At 36.6% G+C, this 27,289-nt stretch overlaps 1 protein-coding gene and 1 pseudogene across 1 annotated transcript in view; both read right to left on the bottom strand.

Moving 5' to 3' along the window:
* Nucleotides 1–24,749, bottom strand: part of LOC107549737 (von Willebrand factor A domain-containing protein 8-like) — a 35,190-nt gene extending 10,441 nt beyond the window's left edge. Inside the window, exons 1-4 of the mRNA XM_016230914.1 lie at nucleotides 24,682–24,749; nucleotides 23,155–23,345; nucleotides 8,840–8,996; nucleotides 2,059–2,167 (exon numbers count right to left, since the gene is read on the bottom strand). Of these exons, the coding sequence (XP_016086400.1) occupies nucleotides 2,059–2,167; nucleotides 8,840–8,996; nucleotides 23,155–23,345; nucleotides 24,682–24,749 (525 nt within the window). The remainder of the gene's footprint in view (nucleotides 1–2,058; nucleotides 2,168–8,839; nucleotides 8,997–23,154; nucleotides 23,346–24,681) is intronic.
* A 248-nt stretch (nucleotides 24,750–24,997) lies between these two features.
* LOC107549736 (von Willebrand factor A domain-containing protein 8-like) overlaps nucleotides 24,998–27,289 on the bottom strand; it is a 54,713-nt pseudogene continuing 52,421 nt past the window's right edge.

The following is a 27,289-nucleotide window of genomic DNA, read 5'->3' as shown; positions in this document are numbered from 1 at the left end:
TTTTGTAACCTTGGCGAGATCTGTGCCTTGCCACAATTCTGTTTCTGAGCTCTTCAGGCAGTTCCTTTTGACCTCATGATTCTCATTTGCTCTGACATGCACTGTGAGCGGTAATGTCTTATATAGACAGGTGTGTGGCTTTTCTAATCAAGTCCAATCAGTATAATCACACACAGCTGGACTCAAATGAAGGTGTAGAACCATCTCAAGGATTATCAGAAGAAATGGACAGCACCTGAGTTAAATATATGAGTGTCACAGCAAAGGGTCTGAATACTTAGGACCATGTGATATTTCAGTTTTTCTTTTTTAATAAATCTGCAAAAATGTCAACAATTCTGTGTTTTTCTGTCAATATGGGGTGCTGTGTGTACATTAATGAGGGGAAAAAAATTAACTTAAATGATTTTAGCAAATGGCTGCAATATAACAAAGAGTGAAAAATTTAAGGGGGTCTGAATACTTTCCGTACCCACTGTATATGAGCAATATCACATGAGTAGCAGTGCGATATACAGCCATATCGCACAGCTACGAGTGTGATATTGCGTTTATACAACAGCTAGACGGCAGAAGTGTAAGACGGCTGAAGAGACATAAGAAACAACAACAGAGTGTCATTAAAAACCCTCTTTTGTGCAGAACTACTTCCTTCCGCCACGGATTCAAACAGTTGAACAGTTGAGCTCAAGCCTCCATTACTAATTCGAAAACGTCACTTTAGAACTAGTAACTAGTGGTGCAACGGATCACAAAACTCACGATTCGAACCATATTACGGATTTTGAGTCACGGATCGGATAATTTTTCGGATCAGCAAAAAAAAAAATTTTGCTTTTCATTTATTACTGAAAGCTTACTTTAAGTGCTTCTATACCACAGCAAAAACTACTAGCTGAACTAATAAAGTCAGCAATAAAACAAGAACAATTACACAAATTACAAGCGTAGATGAATACAACAAAGTTACTAATAAAGTCAATAATAAAGCAAGAACAATTACACAAATTACATGCATGGATGAATACAAAATAAAGTTACTAATAAAGTCAGTAACACTAGCCTTCAGGTGCAGAAATGTAATAATTGTAAAATAACACAATAGTGCTCTTCACTGCATAAGTTAAATATAGTAGACAGAAGCAGGCATATAATAGGCTGGGTCTCTTTAAGACCAAATGCACGTACCTAATATACTGACACACATCCGCTTTCTTTCTCAGCTGTTTCGGTTCACTTAAGACAGAACCGACTGTGTTTACCAGAATACTTGCCAAAACGGGTATTTTAATATAACTTTGTGTGTATGTTTCCTTTCAAAGAGAGTGAAAGAGGAATCAATCTGTGTGAATCGCACCTCTCTCTCTCTGCGTGTGCTTGCTTCGGATGTGTGCGACAGCAATAGAAAACAGCGCGCGTGTTCTCTTTTGCTTGAATGGTTTAAAATAGTTTGAATGGGTAAACTGGCAAGAAAAAACACATGCAAACGATGAACTTCTAACTCTATAATTGTTAAATTTAACAGTTAATCCGCAAATCACATTCGCGCCAAACCGTGGGGTCTGCTCTGTACAGATCACGGATCATCCACGATCCGTTGCACCCCTACTAGTAACAAAGGAACGTTGAGTTGCTTCATTGAAAGCTTATTGTATCACTGTATTAAAAGCTCACTGTATTATTCAGAGTATTATGAGAGAGAGAAGGACTGAGCGAGTGTGATTACCTGCCTCTGATACTGCATTCATTCTTCAGCTCAATCTCATATTCACAATAAAACATTAGTTTGAATGTCCGCTGAGGAAAGCGATATCTTTGTCATACTGTCCTTTCATCTGTTAAGGGTGATTTCCGATGACAGCACTGCTCACTGCATTTGTTGGCAGCATCTTACAAGCTGTTGTTGAAAGTAAAAATAACCTCCTTGTTTACAGCCCTGTTTTAGTCTCTTTCAATATAAAAGTCTTTACTGCTGACTACTGTGATTACTAGCATGAAAATGTTTGGGAATCGCTGGACTGAACACTGCTGAAGTGCGGGACTACAAGAGGCATTCACCTGCAGACTTTCCAGAATGATGCGGAGCGACTGGACCTGACGTCTGACCGCTCCTGAGTAACGCTTGTACGTGGTGGCATCATACTCATTCATCTCAATTTCCTTGAGCCTGAAATAAAAATGCAACACATTAAACACAGAAACACAATCTGCAGTTTACTGTTACTAACCATGCAGAGCAAAGCACCATCATTATCACTGCTCATGTGACAAACCTCTAACCATACATATTAAACTTCACTGTGTCCCAATCTGTTTGTGTTACAGACATTTATAATTCTTCAAAATCATATGTCTTATTAAGCGACCACTTAGCGGCCACCCTAGATACCTCACATTCGTATTCTTCTAGCATCTTGGCTGTGAGTTTTGTACAGGTAAGAGCTACTAACATTTTCTTCAGAAAATCTCTCTTCATTTAGGTTCTTGCCCTGAGGTGTTTAAACTTGTGAACAATGTGTAGTAAGTCTTTAAGGAGTGTTCTGGGGCAGGATTTCAGAGGACATTGATCAATACAGGTTCTGTTTAGTCACACATTAAGTACAGCTGTCAAGATAGAGAATAACGCACACTTGAGAGTAGGAGGTGTAGGATAAACATTTCTCTCGGGGCAAGTCCCTACAGCTCCACGACCAGCACCCACACACACGCAACAAACACCCAGGTGCTCAAAGCCCAGTCAGTCCCATCAGTGTAGGTGTAAGAGCTCTGCCAGGTCACTAGTCACCCACGAGGATCTCTGCATGAATGTCCAGCTCACATTTCACATACATACATACATAAATATAAAAAAGGGGAAAAAATAAAGAAATTGAAGCTTAATTCAGTGGTTTTCAAACTTTCTGACTCGAAGGCCCCTAGATGTCCAATATAATATTTAAAGGAGCCTCTCTCTCGCCCCATTTGAGCTAAGACATTACCTTTAATGAACCCTAACATTAAAATATTAAGATATTTTCTTCTTTAATTATAGCAAATAAAAGAGGAAATACAAACCCAATTCCAAAAAAGTTGGGACACTGTACAAATTGGAAATATGATTTCATATGTTTTTAAGTATTTTATTTTAAATTAGACTTCGATTATTTTAATATATTAATAATAATTTATTAATTTAACTACTTTTAAGCCCTAGTGGGCCCTGACCCTCTGTCTTGTATGGCATTTTTATGTTTACTTCTCGAATGAGCCTGGACACTTTACTTTTTCTTTTCTTTTCTTTTACATTACATTTTCAGTTTATTTTTATTACTGAATTTTATTTTTGTATTTTTTTTATTAGCATAAATAAAACGCAGTACAACTAAAACTATGATGTATAAATATTCATAAAATAATTAGTTAAATAATTAATTTTTTATAGTTTAATACTATTTTATTATATCAATTTTTTTTCTTTTTACATTACTTCCTGCATTAAAATAGTGAGAATTAGGAGGGGTTGTGCTTAATTATCATAAAAAAAAAAATACAAAAAAAAGGAAAAAAAAAACACCATACATTTTATTTTATTGTTTTGAAAGAGATTTGTAATCTGAAATTTGTAATCTGAAAAACTGTGCCAGAACTGCAAATAGGTTTCCTGAACAATCCATCTGTCAGCCATTGGTCGGCAAAGCAACTGCATATAAATTACATAACATAACATAACATTATAATATAATATAATAATAAATATATAACATTTATATATATATATATATATATTTTTTTTTTTTTTTGTGAAATATGACCCGTGTTCCTGATAGGTTTAGTGAGATTCCCTCAGTCATTTGATGGACAGCCCTCAGCAGGGGTGCGTTCTGCCGCCCAGGTGGGGTGAAGCCAATAATCCCTAAACTGATTCTACAGTTCATCCTGCTCTTCTGCTCAGACCCAGGATGTGCCTGCATGAATGTGTGTGTGTTAGAGAGGCGTTTGATGTCATGAGGAGGAAACAGAGTGTGAAGAGCGTCTAGACCGTAGCGGCCCACAGAGCTCAGGTGCACTCACACACCGACACTATCAGGCGTGAGATCAGACCAGACAGTGTGATCTGAAGCCCCATCCCAAAATACTGTCACACTGTGTTTCCCTTCAAACTAAATCATCCCTCACCTCTCCATCAGCACCGAGACCAAAAATGTCACACAAGTGCCGCTAGATTGTTTCTGTGCTACAACAGATAATGCAGCACACGTAAAGAGCGCACTCTTCTTGCTTGTGGTATTATCATTCTCCTTCTTCCTGCTGTGCTTCTCTTTCTCACACACGCACACGGGCTGTGGGTTTCCTGTCTGGCTTCTGAAGCTCACATTCTTTGCACAGTTATTGGAGAGAGGGCAGACTGCTGCTGCTATTTTCTCCTGAATTCCAAACCTGTCCACAGAGCGGAGAGAGCTGGCCAGTGTGACCATGCCACGAATGAGAGTGAAAAAGTGCTCTGTTTCACTCGATTGACTAACACACTACTACACTTTCACAACATAGGCACAACAGAAATAGAAACATTGTTCTTAATGATTATATAGTATAATAAAATATCTATATTGTCTCAAAACAAGATATATTTACTTGAGAAGCAAAACTGTCAAAACTTCTCAGAGAACAAATAGTGAATTACGTTTATTTATCTTACTCTTTTGGCAAATTGTGAGATTTGTGGTAAAACAAGAAAACAACAGCCGATGGGTTGCTCTGCAGAACAGTGTAAATCTCCCGCTATATGTTTTTACATATGCATAAGCAAGTAAGGAATAAAGCAATGGTTAATGTCATTCCTGTATCAAGATCAGGAATGTTTGTAAGCCTCGGAAAACTGCTCAGAACAATGAATGGAGAGCAAGTAAAATACTGCCCTAATCATGTCACCAACTTTATTTCATTATATGAACTACACTTCAATAGTTTGTAGTCAGTAAGAATTTCAAAAGAAATTAATGCTTTTATTCAGTAAGGATTGCTATAATTTGGTCAAATTAAACAGTAAACATTTTTTATAATGTTAAAGAAGATTTCAATTTCACACAAATTCACGAAGCAATCCTTAAATAATTATTTATCCCGGTTTCAACACAAATATTAAGCAGCACAATTGTTTTCAAAATTGATAATAAGAATAAATGCTTCTTGAGCAGCAAATCAGCATATCAGAATGATTTCTGAAGGATCGTGTGACACTGAAGACTGGAGTAATGATGCTGAAAATTCAGCTTTTCCTATATCATAGTTCAGCAATGTTGAAAGATTAGTTTTACAAAGTAATGGTGGTTTGTCAAAACAAGATATATTTACTTGAGAAGCAAAACTGTCAAAACTTCTCAGAGAACAAATAGTGAATTACGTTTATTTATCTTACTCTTTTGGCAAATTGTGAGATTTGTGGTAAAACAAGAAAACAACAGCCGATGGGTTGCTCTGCAGAACAGTGTAAATCTCCCGCTATATGTTTTTACATATGCATAAGCAAGTAAGGAATAAAGCAATGGTTAATGTCATTCCTGTATCAAGATCAGGAATGTTTGTAAGCCTCGGAAAACTGCTCAGAACAATGAATGGAGAGCAAGTAAAATACTGCCCTAATCATGTCACCAACTTTATTTCATTATAGGATCGTGTCTTCAATAGTTTGTAGTCAGTAAGAATTTCAAAAGAAATTAATGCTTTTATTCAGTAAGGATTGCTATAATTTGGTCAAATTAAACAGTAAACATTTTTTATAATGTTAAAGAAGATTTCAATTTCACACAAATTCACGAAGCAATCCTTAAATAATTATTTATCCCGGTTTCAACACAAATATTAAGCAGCACAATTGTTTTCAAAATTGATAATAAGAATAAATGCTTCTTGAGCAGCAAATCAGCATATCAGAATGATTTCTGAAGGATCGTGTGACACTGAAGACTGGAGTAATGATGCTGAAAATTCAGCTTTTCCTATATCATAGTTCAGCAATGTTGAAAGATTAGTTTTACAAAGTAATGGTGGTTTGTCGGGTGCAACACACACTTGCAAAAAAGGTAAATAAAGTTCCTCTTCCTGTGGAAACCCCTGACACAAGCCATCTCAGCTGAGAATGAAATATTGTGAACGTGACAGATAGCATGCAGATCACAACAACGTGCAGCACAAAGACGACAAACGTAAAAGAATTCAACAGCGTTAAGCGTTACTATGGATAGAAAAGGACCCACAATTTGTAAAGAAGGAAATCATACTAATTTCACTACTTATGTAGAAAAACACATATTGTGAATATTATTTACATTGTTTTTATTGCTAATGTTGGTATTTTGTAATATGTCCTCACTTAACAATGATATCTGACAGTATTTTTAGCGCACAAACATCAGAGGATATTACTAATGGATTTGATGAAAGTTTGATAATATCAGCATTTTAAAAGATTGTTCAATTCCAGAAGTTATAATTCCATGTCAAGTCATAAATATTATAGTTTACGTGCCCGATCTTGATCTGAGCATCTTTCTGAAAGTCTGCCACACTCTTCTATAGAATTATCATCTTCGAATTTCAGCATTACAGCACAAGTATATTGATTTGTTAAGATTACAGAGCATAAAAGGCATGTTACATCAAAAGCTGCTCGTCTACATCAGGGTTCTGGTCATATACTCTACACCAGTGGTTCCCAACCTTGGTCCTGGGGGCACCCCAACACTGCACATTTTGCATGTCTCCTTTCTCTGACACACCAGTTTCAGGTCTTGAAGTCTCTACTAATGAGCTGATGGTCTGAATCAGGTGTGTTTGATTAAGGAGACATGCAAAACGTGCAGTGTTGGGGTGCCTCAAGGACCAGGGTTGGGAACCACTGCTCTACACCACACAGCACACAAAGCTGCATTCCTGTGATGTTTAAGATAAAGACAAGCTTAGATTTTCTCACTAAATTAAATTTCAATGGCGACACACAAGAGCCATATTCTTCACTTAGTGATAGTGCTCTCCTAATGCATTTTCTGTCCTCTCTCTAACTCTCAGAATTGAAAAAGCTGTTTTTCGTAACTTTAGTAAAACAATTTAATTTCAAAAGAACAAGAAAAGGCATATTAATCCCCCTTTAAGAACAAAATAAGCTTTAAAAATAAGCAAAGGACACACCAAAAATATTTAGGCCTAAATTAAGATTTATGTATTTGCATATATAATTTCCATCCATTTGAATTACACAGTTTTAACAAACAAATTAATAAACTAATTATGATGCATATCTGTTAGTGATACATAAATGAACTAAAAAAAAAACTCTGCATAGTTTATTATTAAATATTTGCATCTGTTTGATTTGATTTAATCATATTTTCAAAATGCATTTTTTTAAGTTGCTTAGATTTAACAAAAAATCTGTTCAACGTGAAAACTCAAAATTTCCATCCATTTGAATTACACAGTTTTAACAAACAAATTAATAAACTAATTATGATGCATATCTGTTAGTGATACATAAATGAACTAAAAAAAAAAACTCTGCATAGTTTATTATTAAATATTTGCATCTGTTTGATTTGATTTAATCATATTTTCAAAATGCATTTATTTAAGTTGCTTAGATTTAACAAAAAATCTGTTCAACGTGAAAACTCATTTATTCAGTTAAAAGTATGAACTATGGTTCAAATACGGTTAGCTGTGGAGTAAAAATAGCGTAGTACTACAGTTGATACAGGTTGATTGTCTTATTGTGAATGAATTATCAGTGTATGATATTCCAAAAATATTCCAAAATATTCCAAAAAAAGCTTGTTTTTGTTGTTCAAACACATATTCATATCCTGGCATTTATCGTCACTTTTCATGATCCAATAAGTTCTTGATGCTTAAAAAACCCCAACTTTTTCAAACAATGTTCTGTTTTACTCACATGAGTGGAATTAAAATGGAATTAAAATGGGATGCAAATGACAATTAATATTAACTTTAAATACAAGAATATTTAAAATCAATATCTCACTTAATTTGCCATCTTGGATCAGTGTTATTTTACTATCATTGAGACACTGTTGTAGTTTTTTTTTTTTTTTTTTTTTTAATAAGTTCATATTTTTTTTGGTATTTCCATTTTCATTTTAGTTATTTTGTAAAATGAAAAATGCAGTCTTGGCAACTAGCTGAATTTTATTTTGTGTCATGTTTTAAAAAATGGTTTTAATTACTATAAATATATAGTTCAGTCATGAAACTCTATATGCTATTTGTGCAGCAGCAGTATGTCTTCAATACTCATGGCACCGTATCGCCATATGCATTGGCAGTAGTAAGTTCCTGTACTTGCTTGCAGCAGCAGCAATAATCTACAACTACAGCAATAACCAACAGCAGCAGCAATTCAGCAGCAGCGTAGCAGATCTGTTCCGCCAAGACCAAATACATTAACATTGTCATATCCATCACCATGCTAAAAAGTTCAGAGAGTTGTCATGATTGAACTATAATAACCCTGTCTTGCATCAGTTTTTTTTTCCACTGAGCTCAATGCAATGCATTATGGGATTGCCTTTTCATCAAAGGACATATTCAGTACTAATGCATATACTGCATACTCGGGCAGCTCAGTACATTATAAAACAGAGCCTCAGACAAGAATATACTGATATGCTTTCACAAGGACAGAGTGTTTCCGAGCTTCGTTGAGAGAGCACTGCAGAATATCTAGAGAGATTAACAAGCACTCAGAGCAGAGGGTAAAGGTCACGCAGGGTCAAGTGTAGGCTTTTGGGAGAAATCTGTGAGGGTTGGAACTGAGTGAGTGATGAATGAAAGAGACAGATGGGTGTACCTCTGCTTAAAAGCCTTCTCGGCCATCTCCCGTGCTGCTCTCTTCAACTCATCGGGCACAGCGTCTTTCTCCGCCTGAGAGATCTGGTAAACTTTGTGTCCAGCATCCAGACGGTAAGGGCCTCCCTTCCCTCCAAGACCCGCTGAATCTCTGCCTCCTACACAAACATATAGGCATTATGCTGAGTTACCATGTAAGTGATATACTTTTTGATGAATGATGGAAGCAAATGCAAAAAACAGCTGGTGGAGAATTAAAAACTCAAGGTTCATATAAGTATTAGGTAAAACTTTATAATAACTGCACACTATGAATCATTAGTTAAGCATTAGTCAATTCATACTTTATAAAGCATTGTTCCAACATTAATAGGCATTAGTATTAGTAATTGTATTTTCATACTTTATTAACGATCACTTTATTATTTCTAAATTATTATGTTATGTACAAACCAGTTATTTAGGAGTTGTCAGTGGTTCATAAGATCATTAAGAAAGTGTAAGTAAATGATTAATAAACTATTTAAATGTACATATATAAATCTTATTATTTAGACACATGATAATAGTTGCTCAGTGTGTTCATGATTAAGTCAGGTTGTTATAAAACATTTAGTAGTTGCCAGCCATCTATTTTTGTGAGCTCATCTAAAGTGAGGACTATTTATACTTTGTAAAGCATTTACAAAGGAGATTTAAAGGAGCATTTATCTTCCAAACAGAAAAGCTAAACACAACACAGAGGGATACAGAACACAGAAATATTTTTTCAAGATGCAAAAAATGAAACTGTACAGCTGTACACTTGATCTTTTTTTTTTATTTAAAAATCATTTTTCAAGTGTACAATTGTAGTTTCATTTTATTGCATCTTGAAATAAATATTTCTGAGTTCTGTATTCCTCTGTGTTGTGTTTGTTTATTTTTTTTATTTATTTTTTTATTTATTTTTGTTTGTTTGTTAGGAAGACAACTGAGCCTTTAATCTCCTTTGTAATAGATGTGCTTATAAATCAAGAACAAGGCATTTATAACTATTTATAAACTGCTTACTAATGACTATTAATGTTGGGACAATGCTTTATAAAGGATGAACTGACTATTTACTAATGCTTACCTAATGATTCATAGAGTGCAGTTATTATAAAGTGTTACCAAATATTCATAAAGGAGTTTGCTTTAGATTAAAAATTAACCCTGTTTATTAGGACTATTACGTTTTTTTTTTTTAATTGTGAAAAGTAAAGGCAGGTCATCCAAGATGTAGATTAGTTTGTGTCTTCATCGGAACAGATTTAGAGAAATGTAGTATTACATCACTTGCTCACCAATGGATCTTCAGCAGTGGATGGGTGCCGTCAGAATGAGAGTCCAAACAGCTGATAAAAACAGCACAATAATGCTCAAGTAATGCACACCACTCAAGTCCACCAATTAATATTTTTAAGTGAAAAGTTGCACTTTATGTAATAAACAAACCCATCATTAGAGTCCTCTATCAATAAAATCTTTTCCCCAGTGAAAACGTTGTCTTGTCTGAATCAGGAGAGAAATATGCACAGATCAAGTACCGTTTACGAACCAAAACAGTTCTAAACAAATATGTCGGTGGATTCTGATGAGAGAGGACAACAGGGGATGAATCCGTTTTATTATGGATTATGGACCTGCATTTTGGCCAGAAGTGATGATTTAAGGTTAAAACGCCTTAATGATGGATTTGTTTCTCACAATTATGCTGGTTTATGCTTTGCAAGACTTAAATTAATGGACTGGAGTGGTGTGGTTTTGTTGAAATATTATCTGAACATTCACTTTTTTGATCTTCATTTTATTGCTAAGTGGAAAAACTGGCATATGAGACACACAATAAGTCAAATGGTTATATACCACATGAAATTCAGGATAGATTTACCTATCTAGAGTCATCTGCAAAGGAAGTGCCCCATTTACAAGGACAAGGTGTGCTTACATTGACTTTTCAATATGTCAAAAATTTATTTATTCTGGAATCACAATCGCAGGAAACAATAGATCACGTCTGAAAACTGAATGTAGATCTGGCAGGAAACAAGTCGCAAACTGACTGCCAATACCAAAGTTTGCTGACTAAACATTTTAAATGATAGAAATCCAGGAAGATGGAAGGAAAACATCTAAGTGGAGCACAAAACTGCTAAATAATAGATAACTATCACATGAGACATCACTGCTTGTTAGCAGGACCCCATTTTATGGTTAAGGGGGAGCCCCACAGATATCACTGGATATAGCCGCCAATGGATATCAACAGATTTTTAAGTCTGATCTGTGTGTAGATGTGTTTGTCTCCTAATGTGGACTTGAAGCTCTCTGAAGCAGGTCTCTTGATCTATTTAGTGGCATTCTCTCCCTTCACACAGTCCATTAATATCATAAAGTACTGGGCCTCTCTTTAATACCCACGCACCCATCCAGAGGGTTGTGGCTTTCTCATGACCTCCACACACTCCTTCACAGTCCCTGCTGTGTGCAAATACAGTCTGAACATAATTGCTAGAACGTCCTATGAACGCTTCGTAGTTGTTGTGAAAGTAGCACTTTGAAGTGTGATTGTGTCTTTAGGAGAGATAGCAACACAGCTGGACTCTTTTAATGATGGACTGTGAGAGAACAGACACTTAGTGTTCCAGGACGTTCCTTTGCCTCCTATTAATATAAAGGCCATTTCTCTTTATGCAGTGATCATGCATGCTTTGACAAGGCAAGGTCACGTAAGGACAATGAACATGAAGTCACTGAGCTTTTTATGACACCTGTTTTAAACTGCACGCTGAAAGGAAGTACAATTGTAAGGGATGAGTAGAAATGTTTTTGCCTTAAAAAGTAAGAGATTACAAGAACTCAATAATAAGTATCACGAGAGTCAGCATCTTCATTTCAATTCTGGATTTGTTCCAAGATAACAATAAATTCCTCCAGTCTAAATATTCAAAGACATAACATCATTTCAAACAGATCTGGTGTCCATGCTACTGTATGTCTGAGTCAGTGTTTATGTGTGTGTGACTACTCTTTTAATGCAGGATGTTAAGAAACTGTAGAGTTTTTCTGTGAGTGTAAGATTATACTCAAAGCACTTTTGGACACCTACACACACACACATGCCTCAATCTGATATGAGGTCATGCACTTTCAGCATTTCAAATGTGTGTGTGTGTATGTGTATTAGGGAGACAGATGGCTTACAGATGCTCAGGATGAACGTGGCTTGTAGAGATTAACTACGTTTGGCAATAACATGTACAGAAACGCCACACCAGGAAGAAGCAAAATGCATTTTAAGACTGGAGATAATTGATTAATGATAAATAATTTTAGATGTCTGTACAAGACTTGTGCCCTATATACACTGCCAAACTGTTGCATTCTGAGATTTTATGTTTTCCTGTGTTTAGTCCAGCCGCGACAGTAAAAATGTCACTTCCCATCTCTACGGAAGATCAGTGACAGTTCTGTTTATGATAAGGAGATTTATGTGTGTGCAACGTGGCATCAGATTAGCCAGGATTTAACAGCGCAAAGATGAGAAACACACACACTATCACAAAACCCTATTGACATTACAGACAGACAGATAGAACAACAGATAGAACAACAGATAGATAGATAGATAGATAGATAGATAGATAGATAGATAGATAGATAGATAGATAGATAGATAGATAGATACAATTGCTGTGTAATTGGATGAATCCTTAACTAGCAAATATAATGTAATTTTATGTCTGAACTAGAAGAAGAGGACAAAATCTAGGTGTGTTTGTCACAGAGGTCAAGAGAGAAAGAGAAAAGAATGGAGAGAGACTCTGCCACAGGGGCAGAGATGATCGTCCTCCATATGTTAAACTGTAAAAGCACACAGCAGGATCAATAATCAGCCTAAAGATCCATCTGTGTCTGTTTGTCTCTAAAGACACAAAGCTGTGTAGCAGTAAAGAGGTCAAATGCTTGTGTTAGCTTTACCCTATGAGCTTTATTAAAGTTAGTCAACCTTTCACAGTGCTGTTAATGATTACTGATAATGATCTGTAACACAATGGCATACAGTACATAGACTTACACATTCATACATCCTGCCGAAACTCCCAAAGGTAATTGGACTCTGTAGTCACATTTAAAGAGCCTATTTACTCTTTGCCAGGTCAAGTGTTTTCTTTGATCGGATATCTATCTGATGCCAAAAGACCAGGTAAATGCCCTTCGAAACGCATTCAAGACGGATTGCAATCCGATCACCACTTCAGATACCACAGCACTTTACATCTCCACAGATACAGCCAGCTGGAGATGAGCATCTGTTTTCAGCATGTGCAAACTGATGCAAATGAAACTCACTGTTTAGCATCACATCATCAGTCTGCGGCATTTTTGCATGTTCAACACACAATCATCTTGTCAAGTGGTGAACGCTAAATTCTTTCGCCAGTGCTGATGATGATTTTTCAACTGTTGCGGACTTTGATCTTGAAACCAGCTGATGATAAATAAATCAGCTGACGATTAATCAGGACTGTTACGAAAGCCACTACACTTGAGGTGACTTAAACGAATTTGCACCGGAACTAAAGATCGGAGTTAGATTTGTTTTGCAGAGATGCACTTAAGTGGCCAAGTGTAAATGGAGCAGTTTGAACAAATCTGATAGTTATCTGATCTGAGAAAATGCATGAAGTGACAAGTGTAAAGAGACCAAAAATGTACATAAATATCATACCAAACCAAGTGGCATCTGAAAACTAATGTCACTTTTTCTTCATAATTTTTTGTGCTTTTTGGGATCACTGAATGTACAAGAGCCTTAAATTCTGAAACAATAATGACGCACATCACATCAAAGCAAATGGGTCATCATTGCTAACTAGGGCTGGGTAAAAGTGGGGCAAGCCTCTAATTTAAGCTTTTTATCCAATTTCACTTAATGCAGAACAATTACGGCTAGCAGCTAAAGTGATTATTAAAGCAAACGCTGGCTAGTCATTGACAGTCTGTGCAATGAGGCAGTAAGCCAGCTGCCTTTAGTTTTGGACACATCCGATACCGTCCAGTGAGAGATCAGAAAGTCAATGTGTTGGTGTATTTGCTTCCAGACAGATGTACTGGCCCATGTCTTGGAGCAGCGCCACGCTGCCATTTCTAGTGGCCCGGCGGGCACAGCAGGAGCCCAGGCTGGAATCTAAAGAATGCCTGTGTTTTGAGATTGTTTCTGTAATGAAATGTCCCGGCCTGGTTGCTGAGAGGCAACTGCGTTCACCAGCAGACCCACACAGAGAGCAGGACAATGCAGTCAGCAGTTTGAACAAATCTGATAGTTATCTGATCTGAGAAAATGCATGAAGTGACAAGTGTAAAGAGACCAAAAATGTACATAAATATCATACCAAACCAAGTGGCATCTGAAAACTAATGTCACTTTTTCTTCATCATTTTTTGTGCTTTTTGGGATCACTGAATGTACAAGAGCCTTAAATTCTGAAACAATAATGACGCACATCACATCAAATCAAAGCAAATGGGTCATCATTGCTAACTAGGGCTGGGTAAAAGTGGGGCAAGCCTCTAATTTAAGCTTTTTATCCAATTTCACTTAATGCAGAACAATTACGGCTAGCAGCTAAAGTGATTATTAAAGCAAACGCTGGCTAGTCATTGACAGTCTGTGCAATGAGGCAGTAAGGCAGCTGCCTTTAGTTTTGGACACATCCGATACCGTCCAGTGAGAGATCAGAAAGTCAATGTGTTGGTGTATTTGCTTCCAGACAGATGTACTAGCCCATGTCTTGGAGCAGCGCCACGCTGCCATTTCTAGCGGCCCGGCGGGCAGAGCAGGAGCCCAGGCTGGAATCTAAAGAATGCCTGTGTTTTGAGATTGTTTCTGTAATGAAATGTCCCAGCCTGGTTGCTGAGAGGCAACTGCGTTCACCAGCAGACCCACACAGAGAGCAGGACAATGCAGTCAGACACGCTGTATAGCTGCTGACCACAGGAGGCCCAGCAAGCCCACAAACCCCTTCATTACATCAACACCAAGTTTTCACTTGTACTCACGGGTTCCACAATCATGCTTTACACACTGCAGTTATATGACAACAAGATATCAGGAGAACTGTTGTACAGTAGATCAAGAATATGATGCAACTGTTTAGGGGGCAAACAGATAAACACTAGTTTGGATGTCTTAAAAAGCAGTAATTTGCATGCAAGCAATGCATTATTTAAAGAAGCTTTAAAGAATTTTCCCACAAAAATAGTGAATGCAATCACTAAAAACACCATCTTAAATTAATAAAAGGAAAAACAATATTACAACAACAGACAATGACACAATTGTTGCATTGGAAAAACATGAAATATTTCATAACATTTCAAACGTATAGGATATAATCAGTATCACTGCACAAAATAAATACACATAAATACATTGTCATTTTAGGCTGGAAAAATAAAAAAAAGTCCCATAAAAAAAACGGTGGGACGATTTAGGCTGTATATTAAATGACCACGTGCTAATGCCTATTGTTTTGGTTAGTCCAGTGAATTAAATAATTATTTTTATATAATACTCAGATCTTTTGATAATTGTTTTTTCTTTTTATTATAAAGGTTGGCATGAGTGCAAAACAACCTCACGTTAGGAAACACATACATCTATAACAAAATAAACAGTAAAACTAATATTACAAAATAGATAGTTCCACCGAGTGATATTTTAGTATCATTGCACTATGTATTTGTTAATACTTTGAGATTATTTTTTTTTTACAAATATTTTAATATATCTATTTAGCTTGTATTCATTTTTATTTCAGTTTTAGTTTTTAGTAATTTTAGTACTTCAACTTCAACTAAATGAAAATTTAAAATTAGAAAGTTTATGCTTTTTATATTCTATTTTTTGCTAATGTTAATTCATTTCTTTTTTCTTTTATCCTTAAACTGAAAGCGGCTTTAATATAGTCAATACACACACACACCTGCGAACACACATCAGTTGAGTTAATTAAAGTTGCGACATTGCTCTGCAATCATAAACCACTAAACTCAGCTTCATATTTTGCTAAACAAAACCCTTTGACAAGTTATTTCTCGTCTTGAAATCATTAGGACTATATAATCTAAATTCAAATTTAAAACAGGACCAAAGATCAGGAGAGGAGGTGCTTCTTTAAATGTTAGAGAGTGTCAAAAGAAGAAAGCTGTACCATTGCTTCCTTCATTTACTGAGTTGCTTAAATTCCTCAGACTACATAAAACTCGGCCTGGTGATGAGGCGATGACACAGTCTGTGTTACAGAGATGACACAGAGGCATCAGCATCAAGAGGTGACCGCTGATCACATGACCAACTCATGTTACATTGCATATCATACCTCAAGCAAACACACATGCATATCACACCTTACATGGTCATGGTCATCCCACTCCAATCTACAGACAGTTCTGAATGCATACATGATTTATGCTTTTGTAGCATTTTTTCCCACTTATAATGTTAATGGTTTGTTGCACAAAAACAGGCTGTTTTTGCTACCGTCCCTTTAAGACTTCTAATTACCGTTTTCACAGCACTGTATTGATATTCTTCAAACATTCTGGTCAGGTGGTTTTTTTTCTAGACATTTAACACTGAGTATTAACCGTTTGCATTTAATTAAGCCTGAATCACATCATGTATAGACTCCATTTTTATTCATTTTCATTTCTTGGGTATCTATGGAAGCTTGTTTCTGGCACAAGATAAAGGTAATTGCAACTTTTCGTCTCACAATTGTGACTTTTTTTCTCTCTGTATCTCACAATTCTGGCATAAAAAGTCAGAATTGTGACATATAAACTCAAAACTGTGAGATAAAAAAAAAAAATAATCAAAATTATGATTTATTAACAGTAATGCATGTGAAAAAAACTCAGAATTGCAAGAAAAAAAAAACTTAATTCAAAATTATGTCACAATTCTGCAGTTGTATATTCTCCAAAATATCTTCTTTTGTGTTCAACAGAAGAAAGGAACTCATTCAGGTTTGGAACAACTTGAGGGAGAGTAAATAATGACAACATTTTCATTTTGGAGTGAACTATCCCTTCAACAAACCAAATGCATTAACACATGCATTTGAATTCTAAATTACCTACAGTACATCTAATTAAATAATACATAATGTTAGCCTCTATTAGTGTGTAATACTGTCTCAGGTTTCAGACAGTATTAGGTCAAGGATATTTCTAGTCTCTCTCTTCATGAGTATATGGTTTGTGATTTGTGTGTAAGGGATGAGTCAAAGCCTCCACTCATTTCCCATAAGACACACATCATATCTTTATCCAGCATCACTGATTCTACACAGATCATTTTATAAATACATACAGACAGAAGGACATGTATGGAGCAGGATCAGTGAGCGGCATTGACGTCAGGGTCAGACATTCCTCGCATGACTATACTGTGCTAATCTAGTGGACAGGTCCTCATTGCCTATAGACATATGTATATGGTATATGGCACATACACACTGTACAGGTACAAAAACAAAATTCCAAATCTCTGACATAAGATTGGGGGAAAAAAACCCAGACGTTCATTCTAATCCAGGCTGTTTAATTATGGAAAGTTGTGATGTGCTGTTCTCAGATATCTGGGCAAGATGATTGACAACTCGGCATGAAGTCATAATAGACTCTTTCAAAAGTTTAGATGATGTTTTCCCATACGCTGTCTACACTGATTGTCTGAGGTTCAGTTTATTTGTAGCAACATGATTTTGTAGACCAGGTGTGAACAGATGGCCACAGATTCACCTTCTTACAGTCACCGCAAACTAACATCTGTCAAAAAGTCTTGCTGTGGAACAGACTAACTTCGCCCTTCCGAAGTTTGGGGTTGGTGAGATTTTTGTAATGTATTTGAAAGAAATATCGATCACATATTATTTTAAGGTCCAATTCTTGCTATTAACAAACTATTAACTATGACTTTTGCCTCAAAAAACTCCTAATTTGCTGCTTGTTAATAGTTAGTAAGGTAGTTGTTAAGTTTAGGTATTGGGTAGGATTAGGGATGTAGAATATGCTCATGCAGAATATGTGCTTTATAAGAACTAATAAACAGCCAATATGTTAATAATAGGCATGCTAAAAAACAATTAGTTAATAATGAGAATTGGTCCCTATACAAAAGTGTTACCGAAATATCTTATGCAAAAATACAGTAAAAATCCCATTCATTTTCTCCATAGAGAAATTGATTTTTAATGATAACATGTTAAAACCTTTCAAACAGATTTAACCTGAACCCAGAAATGGAATGTGTTTCTGTACACGTGTTTTTTTTTTTATAAACGTCAAAATATATATTTTAATTTAATATACTTTGAATATTTAGCAATAAACTAAATATGCATTTTACACATAATAAATGAGTTTGGATGTGTGACGGCTGCCACATCAGCAGGAGAAACTGATTCACGGTCAAAGGGCTTCTCGTAACTCATGTAAAGAGAATTGGGGGATTGTGGGTAATGCATGAGCTGATTAATGCACAGAGGGAGGGGGAAAGACAACACTAGCTAACTCACAGAGTGCTCATCTCCTCTGGGAACAAGAATGCTGCACAACAGACTCAGACTGAAACAAAAAATATGAGCGCTATGATGGAGGGAGAGATAAAGGACCAAAGGGAGAGTAGTAAAATGAAGCAGGGGAACGAGACGGTTGACAGACTGAGAGAATGAAGAGATGGCACAGATCCTGGAGTCTGGGACAGGAATGTTTCCATCACTCTCTACAGTAACAGTTTTAACAGAGAAGATCTCACATTTGAAGACCAGGCCAAAAACATGAAAGAACATCTTTAGCACTTAGAATCGGCCAAACCTGAACCGAAACATAAACCTTGGAGTCACCACAATCTTCAAAATGCAGCTTCCAAAAAGAGGTTTTCACAACATTTCCATAGAAGAACTATTTTGGATTTTAGTCACTTTCAGTGAAAAGTTTTTTTTTTTTTTAGTGTGAAGAACATTTTAATAATCTAAAGAACCTTTTTCCTCTATAAAGAATTTATTTTGTGCAATGGAAAGTTTCTGTGGATGTTAAAGGTTTTTCATGGAACCATCATTGCCAAAAAAAAAAAACTTTATTTTTAAGAGTGTGGGGTGAATGCTCACCATAAACACACGTAGAACATCATATAACACTGATTAAATGAAAATGTTGTGAACATCACCATTATGATTACATTTACATTTAATCATTTAGCAGACGCTTTAATCCAAAGCGACTTACAAATGAGAACAATAGAAGCAATCAGACCAATGAGAGAACAACAGTATACAAGTGCCATGACAAGTCTCAGTTAGTTTAGCACAGTACACGTAGCTAGGTTTTTTTTTTCTTCTTTTTTTTAAATAATAGAATGGAATACAACAGAACAGAATAGGCAAGTGCTAGTATTAGTTGGTCAGGTGCTGGCGAAAAAGATGTGTCTTTAGATGTTTTTTGAAAATGGGAATTGAGATCGGGAGGTCATTCCACCAGCCGGGCACAGTCCAGGAAAAGGTCTGTGAGAGTGATTTTGTGCCTCTTTGGGATGGCACCACAAGGCGCCGTTCAATTGCAGAACGCAAGCTTCTGGAGGGCGCACAAGTTTGAACTAGCGAGTTTAGGTATATTGGCGCTGCACCAGTGGTGGTCTTGCAGGCAAGCATCAGTACCTTGAATTTGATGCGAGCGGCTACTGGTAGCCAGTGTAAACTGATGAGGAGAGGAGTAACGTGAGCATTTTTTGGCTCATTGAAGACCACTCTCGCTGCTGCATTCTGGATCAGTTGCAGAGGCTTTATAGTAAATGCGAGAAGGCCTGCCAAGAGAGCATTACAATAGTCCAGTCTGGAGAGAACAAGAGCTTGGACAAGAAGTTGTGTGACTTGCTCTGACAGGAAGGGTCTAATCTTCGTAATGTTGTATAAGGCAAATCTGCAGGACCGGGCCGTTGTAGCAATGTGGTCTGTGAAGCTTAACTGATCATCGATCACAACTCCTAGGTTTCTGGCTGTCCTGGAAGGAGTTATGGTTGATGAACCCAGCTGTATAGAGCAGCTGTGATGAAACGATGGGTTTGTCTTAGTAAGGTTGAGTTGAAGGTGATGGTCCTTCATCCAGCTAGAAATATCTCTCAGACAGGCTGCAATACGAGCAGCTACTGTCGTATCATCTGGTTGGAATGAGAAGTAGATTTGAGTGTCATCAGCATAGCAGTGATAAGAAAAGCCATGCTTCTGAATGACAGATCCTAATGACGACATGTAGATGGAGAAGAGAAGTGGTCCAAGCACTGAGCCTTGAGGAACCCCAGTAGCAAGAAGTTGTTCCTTAGAAACCTCACCCCTTCAAGACACCCTGAAGGACCTACCTGAGAGGTAAGACTTGAACCACAGGAGTGCGGTTCCTGAGATGCCCTGAGATGATTATTAAGAAAGTTGCAGGCCAGATTCGAACCAGAGACATCTAACCACTGAACCACAGCTCTGTCAAAAGGAAACATTAACACTCATTCAGCGGACTGCTTTGTCTTGTTTGGAGGTTTGATCAATATTTGACCACACTGACCAGCAGAACGAGCCCAACAGCAAACAGTACCAGCTCAGTCAAGGTCACTGCAGATAATCTAATCCAGGATGTCCTGCTTGCCTAAAACCCAGCTGCTACAACATGTGCTCTTAGTATCATATATTTTTGTGGAACAGATAAAGTCAGCAACAGTGATTTACTGGGACCATGAATTAGTTTAGGGGGAAGCAAATCCTAAAATGAAGAGAGAGCTTTCATGTTTTTCACAGTCAATTTAAATAAATAAATAAAATAAGATTATAATTTAGAAATGAAAGCCACATGCCATTAAACAAAATACCAATAATGTATAAATACTGTAACTGTTGATATATATAAAATATATGTAACAAATTATGTTAAAAATACATATACTTTTTAATGTGTATATCAGTGCCAGATTTTATTTATCAGATTTTATTTCAGGTACAATTATTAAGCAACTTTGGTCTAACAGATTGTTTTTTTCTCACAGTTTACTAAAAGCACAATAGACGATGTAGTGCTGAGTGTATTTATTAAATGGAATTTGATTGCGTTATCAATATATACTTTACAATCATCAATAAACTGTTCCAGCTAAAATATTCTGAATTTATGTTAAAAGGGTAACACTAGAGAACAATACCAGGTAAAGCTTGAAATGGTCAGAGTGCAGCAAATTTGTTTTAAATTTTTTAATAAAAAATATATACATATTTTCGGAATTAGCTTTTTCATTATTAAAGTGGTTGAATTTATCAGAAATTCCACTTCCATTTCAATTTCTCTACAGAAATGAATGAGTAACTATGGTAACCAGATTTAGTTTTGCCCAATAAGTGTGTCGTACCTCCTGTATCTATGCAGAGTGATGGAGAAATTGTGTTTGTTTGTGTGTGATGTGGAGACTGGGGAGGGGTAGAGGGCGGATCCAAGACACTGTGGCCGTTAAGGAAAACCCCAGACCATCAGTATGATAACACAGTCTTGAGCGTCATGATAAACCTTTATCTTATAATATTAGTAATGAACCCTGCTTTTCTTTCCTTGTTGTTTGTAAACTATATTTCTCCCTCCTTCAGTGTGGCAGCCAGGCAAACCAGTGAACACTCTCACATGAGCGATACTGAACTGAACTTACACATGCTATTCAGAGAGCTGCACTGAAAGGTCAAGAATGCAACCATTTGGGCAAATATTTGATTTAAAACTAAGCAGGCTGGTGTAGGTGTGCTCAAAGAGAGCCAGTGAGGTGCAGAATGACCTGAGGGTTAACAGGCTCTTTGTGTACCTGAATGGAAGAACAGGAAGTGTGTGAACTCTTAGACAAACACACACTTCAAACACATACCAAACCAGTCAATATCATGATTTAGATATTTAGGCCACATATGCATCCCGCAAAGTGTTGAGTGTGACATGAATGCATTTAAATGCTGGAGTGTATAGCTAAATAACTTTTCTTTGAATATGCAATACAGGAGGCACTCCCTGTATGGACGCCAACAGATTAACCTCTTTGGTGCTATTTTTGATGGAAAAAACACTAGCGACTGCAGACATATTAATGTCTGGTAATTTTTTGTAACCCTCGATCCACATATGCATCATTTAGAACAACCGATAAACAACCAGTCTCTACCAAACCAATACTTATGTTCCATTCATCCGTAATATTAACATATTTTGCCTAATATACATAGTCTGTCCACCTCTGAATGATAGAAATCCACTATACATTAGGTCAGTTCTCTCCATAGTGTGTCCTTATAGCCTGTGACTGTATGTTTGGTGTATTTACTCCACTATAAAGATTATCTGTGATTCACACAGCACAGAACTGGAGCGCCGCCATGAAGGAGCCTCCCACTGAAAATGCTCAGTATTAGCAGCATGTATGTCCAAACAATCTTCTGAATGGCAAAATAACCTAACAACAAATATATTCTTAATATCTAATTTCCATTACAATAAAGTAATGGGGGGAGTCGTGGCCTAATGGTTAGAGAGTCGGACTTGTAACCCAAAAGGTTGCGGGTTCGAGTCTCGTACCGGCAGGGATTGTAGGTGGGGGGAGTGAATGTACAGCACTCTCTCCCTCCTTCAATACCACGACCTTGCCCTTGATTAAGGCACTGCTCCCCGGGTGCCGCAGCATAAATGGCTGCCCACTGCTCCGGGTGTGTGTGCTCACTGCTGTGTGTGTGCACTTAGGATGGGTTAAATGCAGAGTACTAATTCCTAGTATGGGTCACCATACTTGGCCACATGTCAGGTCACTTTTTCACTTAATAAAACATTTCTTATATAAGTCCGCCATCATGTGGTAAAAAATGGATATGCACATTTTGATCAACCTAAATCCAACATGTTTGAGACAATTCTGTGTTTTAGGACAAAAATTAAAGTGTGTCATTCCTGCAGCAAAGAAGGCACCAAAAGGAATGGTGAAAACAAAGCAAAGAAAAAAAAAGCAGGCTGAAATGATTTAAAGATTTCTCAAGCAAAACCCTTGATGAACCACAGCAAACAAAAGTTGACATTATTTGTAATAAAAAATAAAGTCACAATACAACAAAGGTCTTTAGGCTCCTTTTAAAAAAAACTTCATTTTTATTATAATTTTTAGGGTGAAATATGACTCAGACATGCTCTTAATATGTTTTGTGAAATTCATCCTCAAAGTCCTACCTGGATTGGCCCGCCATCTTCTGATCCGATCATGTTCCTCCACTCCAGCAGAGAGCTGCAGGTTGTCAAGGCCTGTTTTCCATAATCTGATGTCCACAGTCACCACTCCACCAGAGCCCAGAGGAGCCATCACTACATCTGTGTCTGAGACCTTTGAGATCCACACAGTGTAGGGAGACATGGAGCTGCTCCTGAACACGTCAGCATGACAGCCAATGATCAGAACCACTGGAAGATATTCAGCTGCCTTACACAGAGTTACATTAACCTAAATGTAAGGCCTTTTGAAGACATTTTGAAAACAGCAAACATAAAATTACACATAAAATCATCAGGGTCAGATGAACATATTAGGGCTAGAAGGTGTTAAAATGTCAGAAGCCAAAGTACAAAAATACAGAAGTGTCAGAAGACAGAGTACAAAATTAGGTAATCAGGTAAAAATTTAAAGGAAGAGTTCGCACAAAAATGAAAATGTACTCACCCTCAGGCCATCTAAGATGTAGATGAGTTTGACTCTTCATAGGAACAGATCTGGAGAAATTTAGCTTTACATCACTTGCTCACCAATGGATCCTTTGCAGTGAATGGGTGCCGTCAGAATGAGAGTTCAAGCAGCTGATAAAAACATCACAATAATCCACACCACTCCAGGCCATCAGTTACTGTCTTGTGAAGTGAAAAGCTGTGTTTGCAAGAAACAAACCCATCATTAAAAGATTTAAATTTAAACAGTTGTTTTCGACCAAAATATGAGTCCATAATCCATAAAAATGCTTCCTCCATATCTCCCACAGAAAATCCTCACATTAAAATCCACCAACATATTTGTTTAGAGCTGTTTTGGACTGTTTTCACTTGTAAACGGTGCTTGATCTGCATATTTCTCTTCTGATTCAGAGATGACAACTTTTCACTTGAGAAAGTAATATTATGGGTAGAGGACTATTTTAGTTAATTGATGGACTGGAGTGGTGTGGATTACTTGTGGATTATTGTGATGTTTTTATCAGCTGTTTGGACTCTCATTCTGACGGCACCCATTCACTGCAGATGATCCATAGCTGAGCAAGTGATGTAATGCTACATTTCTACAAATCTGTTCCGATGAAGAAACAAACTCATCTACATCTTGGATGGCCTGAAGGTGAGTACATTTCAGCAAATTTTCATTTTTGGGTGAACCATTCCTTTAAGCAGAATGCAATTTGCATTCTCATCTTGTAAACCGTTTCTGGCTTATTTTTGTTTATTTACTGGTAAAAAACAAAAAACATATTCTATTATATAAAAAGGGATATTCCTGAATATTTTATGAACATCACTGTCACAATATAATTTATGCACAAATATTCATCACATTAGGTTACTTACAACATAATGTAATCATGTAAATGATATTTATATTATTACATCATTTTAAATGTACTGTATCCAAATGGCTGGTAAAATTAATGGTATTTAGCAAAAGGCTTTGACCGAACAGAAGAGGGAGCTAGAGTTTAATGAAAGAGTCTGACTCTGTACCTCGGGACTGGAATGTATTTGAGCTTCTTAGAGTTCAGGTCTGTCACTTCAAGGTAAGCAGCAGTCATGGGTGGTGTGATATCTGTTGGTCAATCAATACCATCATTATCATAAGTAAAGCCCCATTATATTTGCTAATAGATTTGTTTATGATGTGTACAAAATATTCATCACATTAGGTTACTTACAACATAATGTAATCATGTAAATTATATTTATATTATTACATCATTTTAAATGTACTGTATCCAAATGGCTGGTAAAATGAATGGTATTTAGCAAAAGGCTTTGACCGAACAGAAGAGGGAGCTAGAGTTTAATGAAAGAGTCTGACTCTGTACCTCGGGACTGGAATGTATTTGAGCTTCTTAGAGTTCAGGTCTGTCACTTCAAGGTAAGCAGCAGTCATGGGTGGTGTGATATCTGTTGGTCAATCAATACCATCATTATCATAAGTAAAGCCCCATTATATTTGCTAATAGATTTGTTTATGATGTGTACATATGAATGTGTCAGAGCTTAACCTTTGGGGTAGATCTCAGTCAGTGGGACTTGTGTAGGGGGCAGTGCTCGGACCACTTGATTGACACCTAACACAGACACAGTTGACCCTCTTTGCTGGCCCGGTTCGCTTACTTGGCCCAAAAAACATATCAGGTCCCTGACCCTCTGTTATGGGCGAAGATCTCTTAAAGCTGTACACTTCATTTGGGGACTGTGGAAATACAATACAAAACATGTAATCACTTGGGTTTGCCATACAAGAGTATCCATGATAATAATAATAAAAATAAAAAAGCACAGTTTAAAACATGTGCCACATTTTTAGAAAAATGCACTCTCTGTGTTGGATTCTTATGGTTTTAAAATTATTTACAGTTTACAAATAAGAACACAAATAACAATTTTAACATTTTCAAGAAACATTTTATTACAGTGACTTCAAAAATGTCATTTAATAAAAAAAATATATAGAAATATTTTCTTACACCTTGAAGACGTGTGTGTATGTGTATTCATTTTACAACCTAAACCTACCTTAACAAGGTTTCCTTTTAAATTATTATGAGAGACTTACTAATATTCTATGAAATAATTTATCCAAAAATTATTCATCACATTAGGCTACTTACAACATAATAATAATGTAAATTATGTTAATACCATTACATCATTTAAATTGACATAAAACATTTAAGACATTTTAAGGCCTTGATTTAAAGAAAATCAAAATTAATATTGCAAAATCAATGTGCACTTCAACATTTTGAAATTCAAAATTAAAATTTCAAAGTGAATGTGCACTTCAAAAATAAACAGATTTGGACTAAAAAAGCACCATATCACTGATCTATAGAATTAATCTGTATTTTACCACAGTGTATGTCATACCCACCATGAGATCTGAGAAGTCCACAATAACATTAGCATAGGTGTTAGTGTCACAGAGGATGTGGTTTGGAGAAACAATCTTCTGGCCCAGGGCAGTGCTGAGGTTCTCACTGGGCAGCTGCTCATTCGATACCTCCTGAGGAGCTGTGGCTTCCATCCCTGAAGCACAAAAACAGTCAGACCATCACTCCACTCTAAAATGACCCCCTGTAGAGATGATAATGTGTCCCTCACTACTAAACCTATAAAAGGGTTCAGAGTGTTTCTATCATGACTCTGCATTTGTGACATCTTTATACCCCAGTTTAATTGGTCATTATTCAGACCTTCTGGTGACATTCTGTCACACTCGATTTGATAAAGACCCCAATCCTGCTGATGGGAACTTTTGATGTCATCAAAAACATGCTAATTTTTCAGAGCAAACGCTGAAGCGTGTCTGACACTTTAGATGTACGATGCCCACTAAGTACAGGCGTTAGTCTATCTCTATGACAGCAACATTAATCTCAGTAAATGATACTATGAGCTATTAAGCGTCTTTCTGCTCTTCATGCTCCAGAAACAAGTGCTGAAGGAGAAATGACAAGGGGCACTTCATCAGAAGGAAGCTATGGTTATGTAACCCCGGTTCTGTGATACCAGAGTGAGGAATCTCACCACACTTTCCTCCTTGCAGCAGCAGGGAGAAGACATGCTGAGAATGACATGACGACATGACGACTGCTCTTATCATCTGATTGTGGTTGTATCTCTCTATTAGTGCTATTGGATCTTAGCGCTGTGTTTGACAATATTGACCACAACACTCTTTTGCATAGACTAGAAAACTTTGTTGGCATTAATGGAAGTGCTTTAGCATGGTTCAAATCGTACTTATATGACCGCCATCAATTCGTAGCAGTGAATGAAGAGGTATCATATTGATCACAAGTGCAGTATGGTGTACCTCAAGGCTTAGTACTAGGGCCGTTACTCTTCATGCTTTACATGTTACCCTTGGGAGATATCATCAGGAAACACGGTGTTAGCTTTTACTGTTATGCTGATGATACTCAGCTCTATATGTCTTCGCAGCCCGACGAAACATACCAATTTGAAAAACTTGCGGAATGCATAGTCGATATAAAAAACTGGATGATGAGTAATTTCTTACTGCTAAATTCTGTAAAAAAAAAGGGTTTAATATAAGAACCAAAAAATCCTCAAAATAAAA

This window comes from Sinocyclocheilus grahami, unplaced genomic scaffold (genome assembly GCF_001515645.1).
Source record: "Sinocyclocheilus grahami isolate Dianchi unplaced genomic scaffold, SAMN03320097.WGS_v1.1 scaffold380.1, whole genome shotgun sequence".
Classification (NCBI taxonomy): Eukaryota; Metazoa; Chordata; class Actinopteri; order Cypriniformes; family Cyprinidae; genus Sinocyclocheilus; species Sinocyclocheilus grahami.
This window is presented reverse-complemented; position numbering and strand designations above follow the sequence as displayed.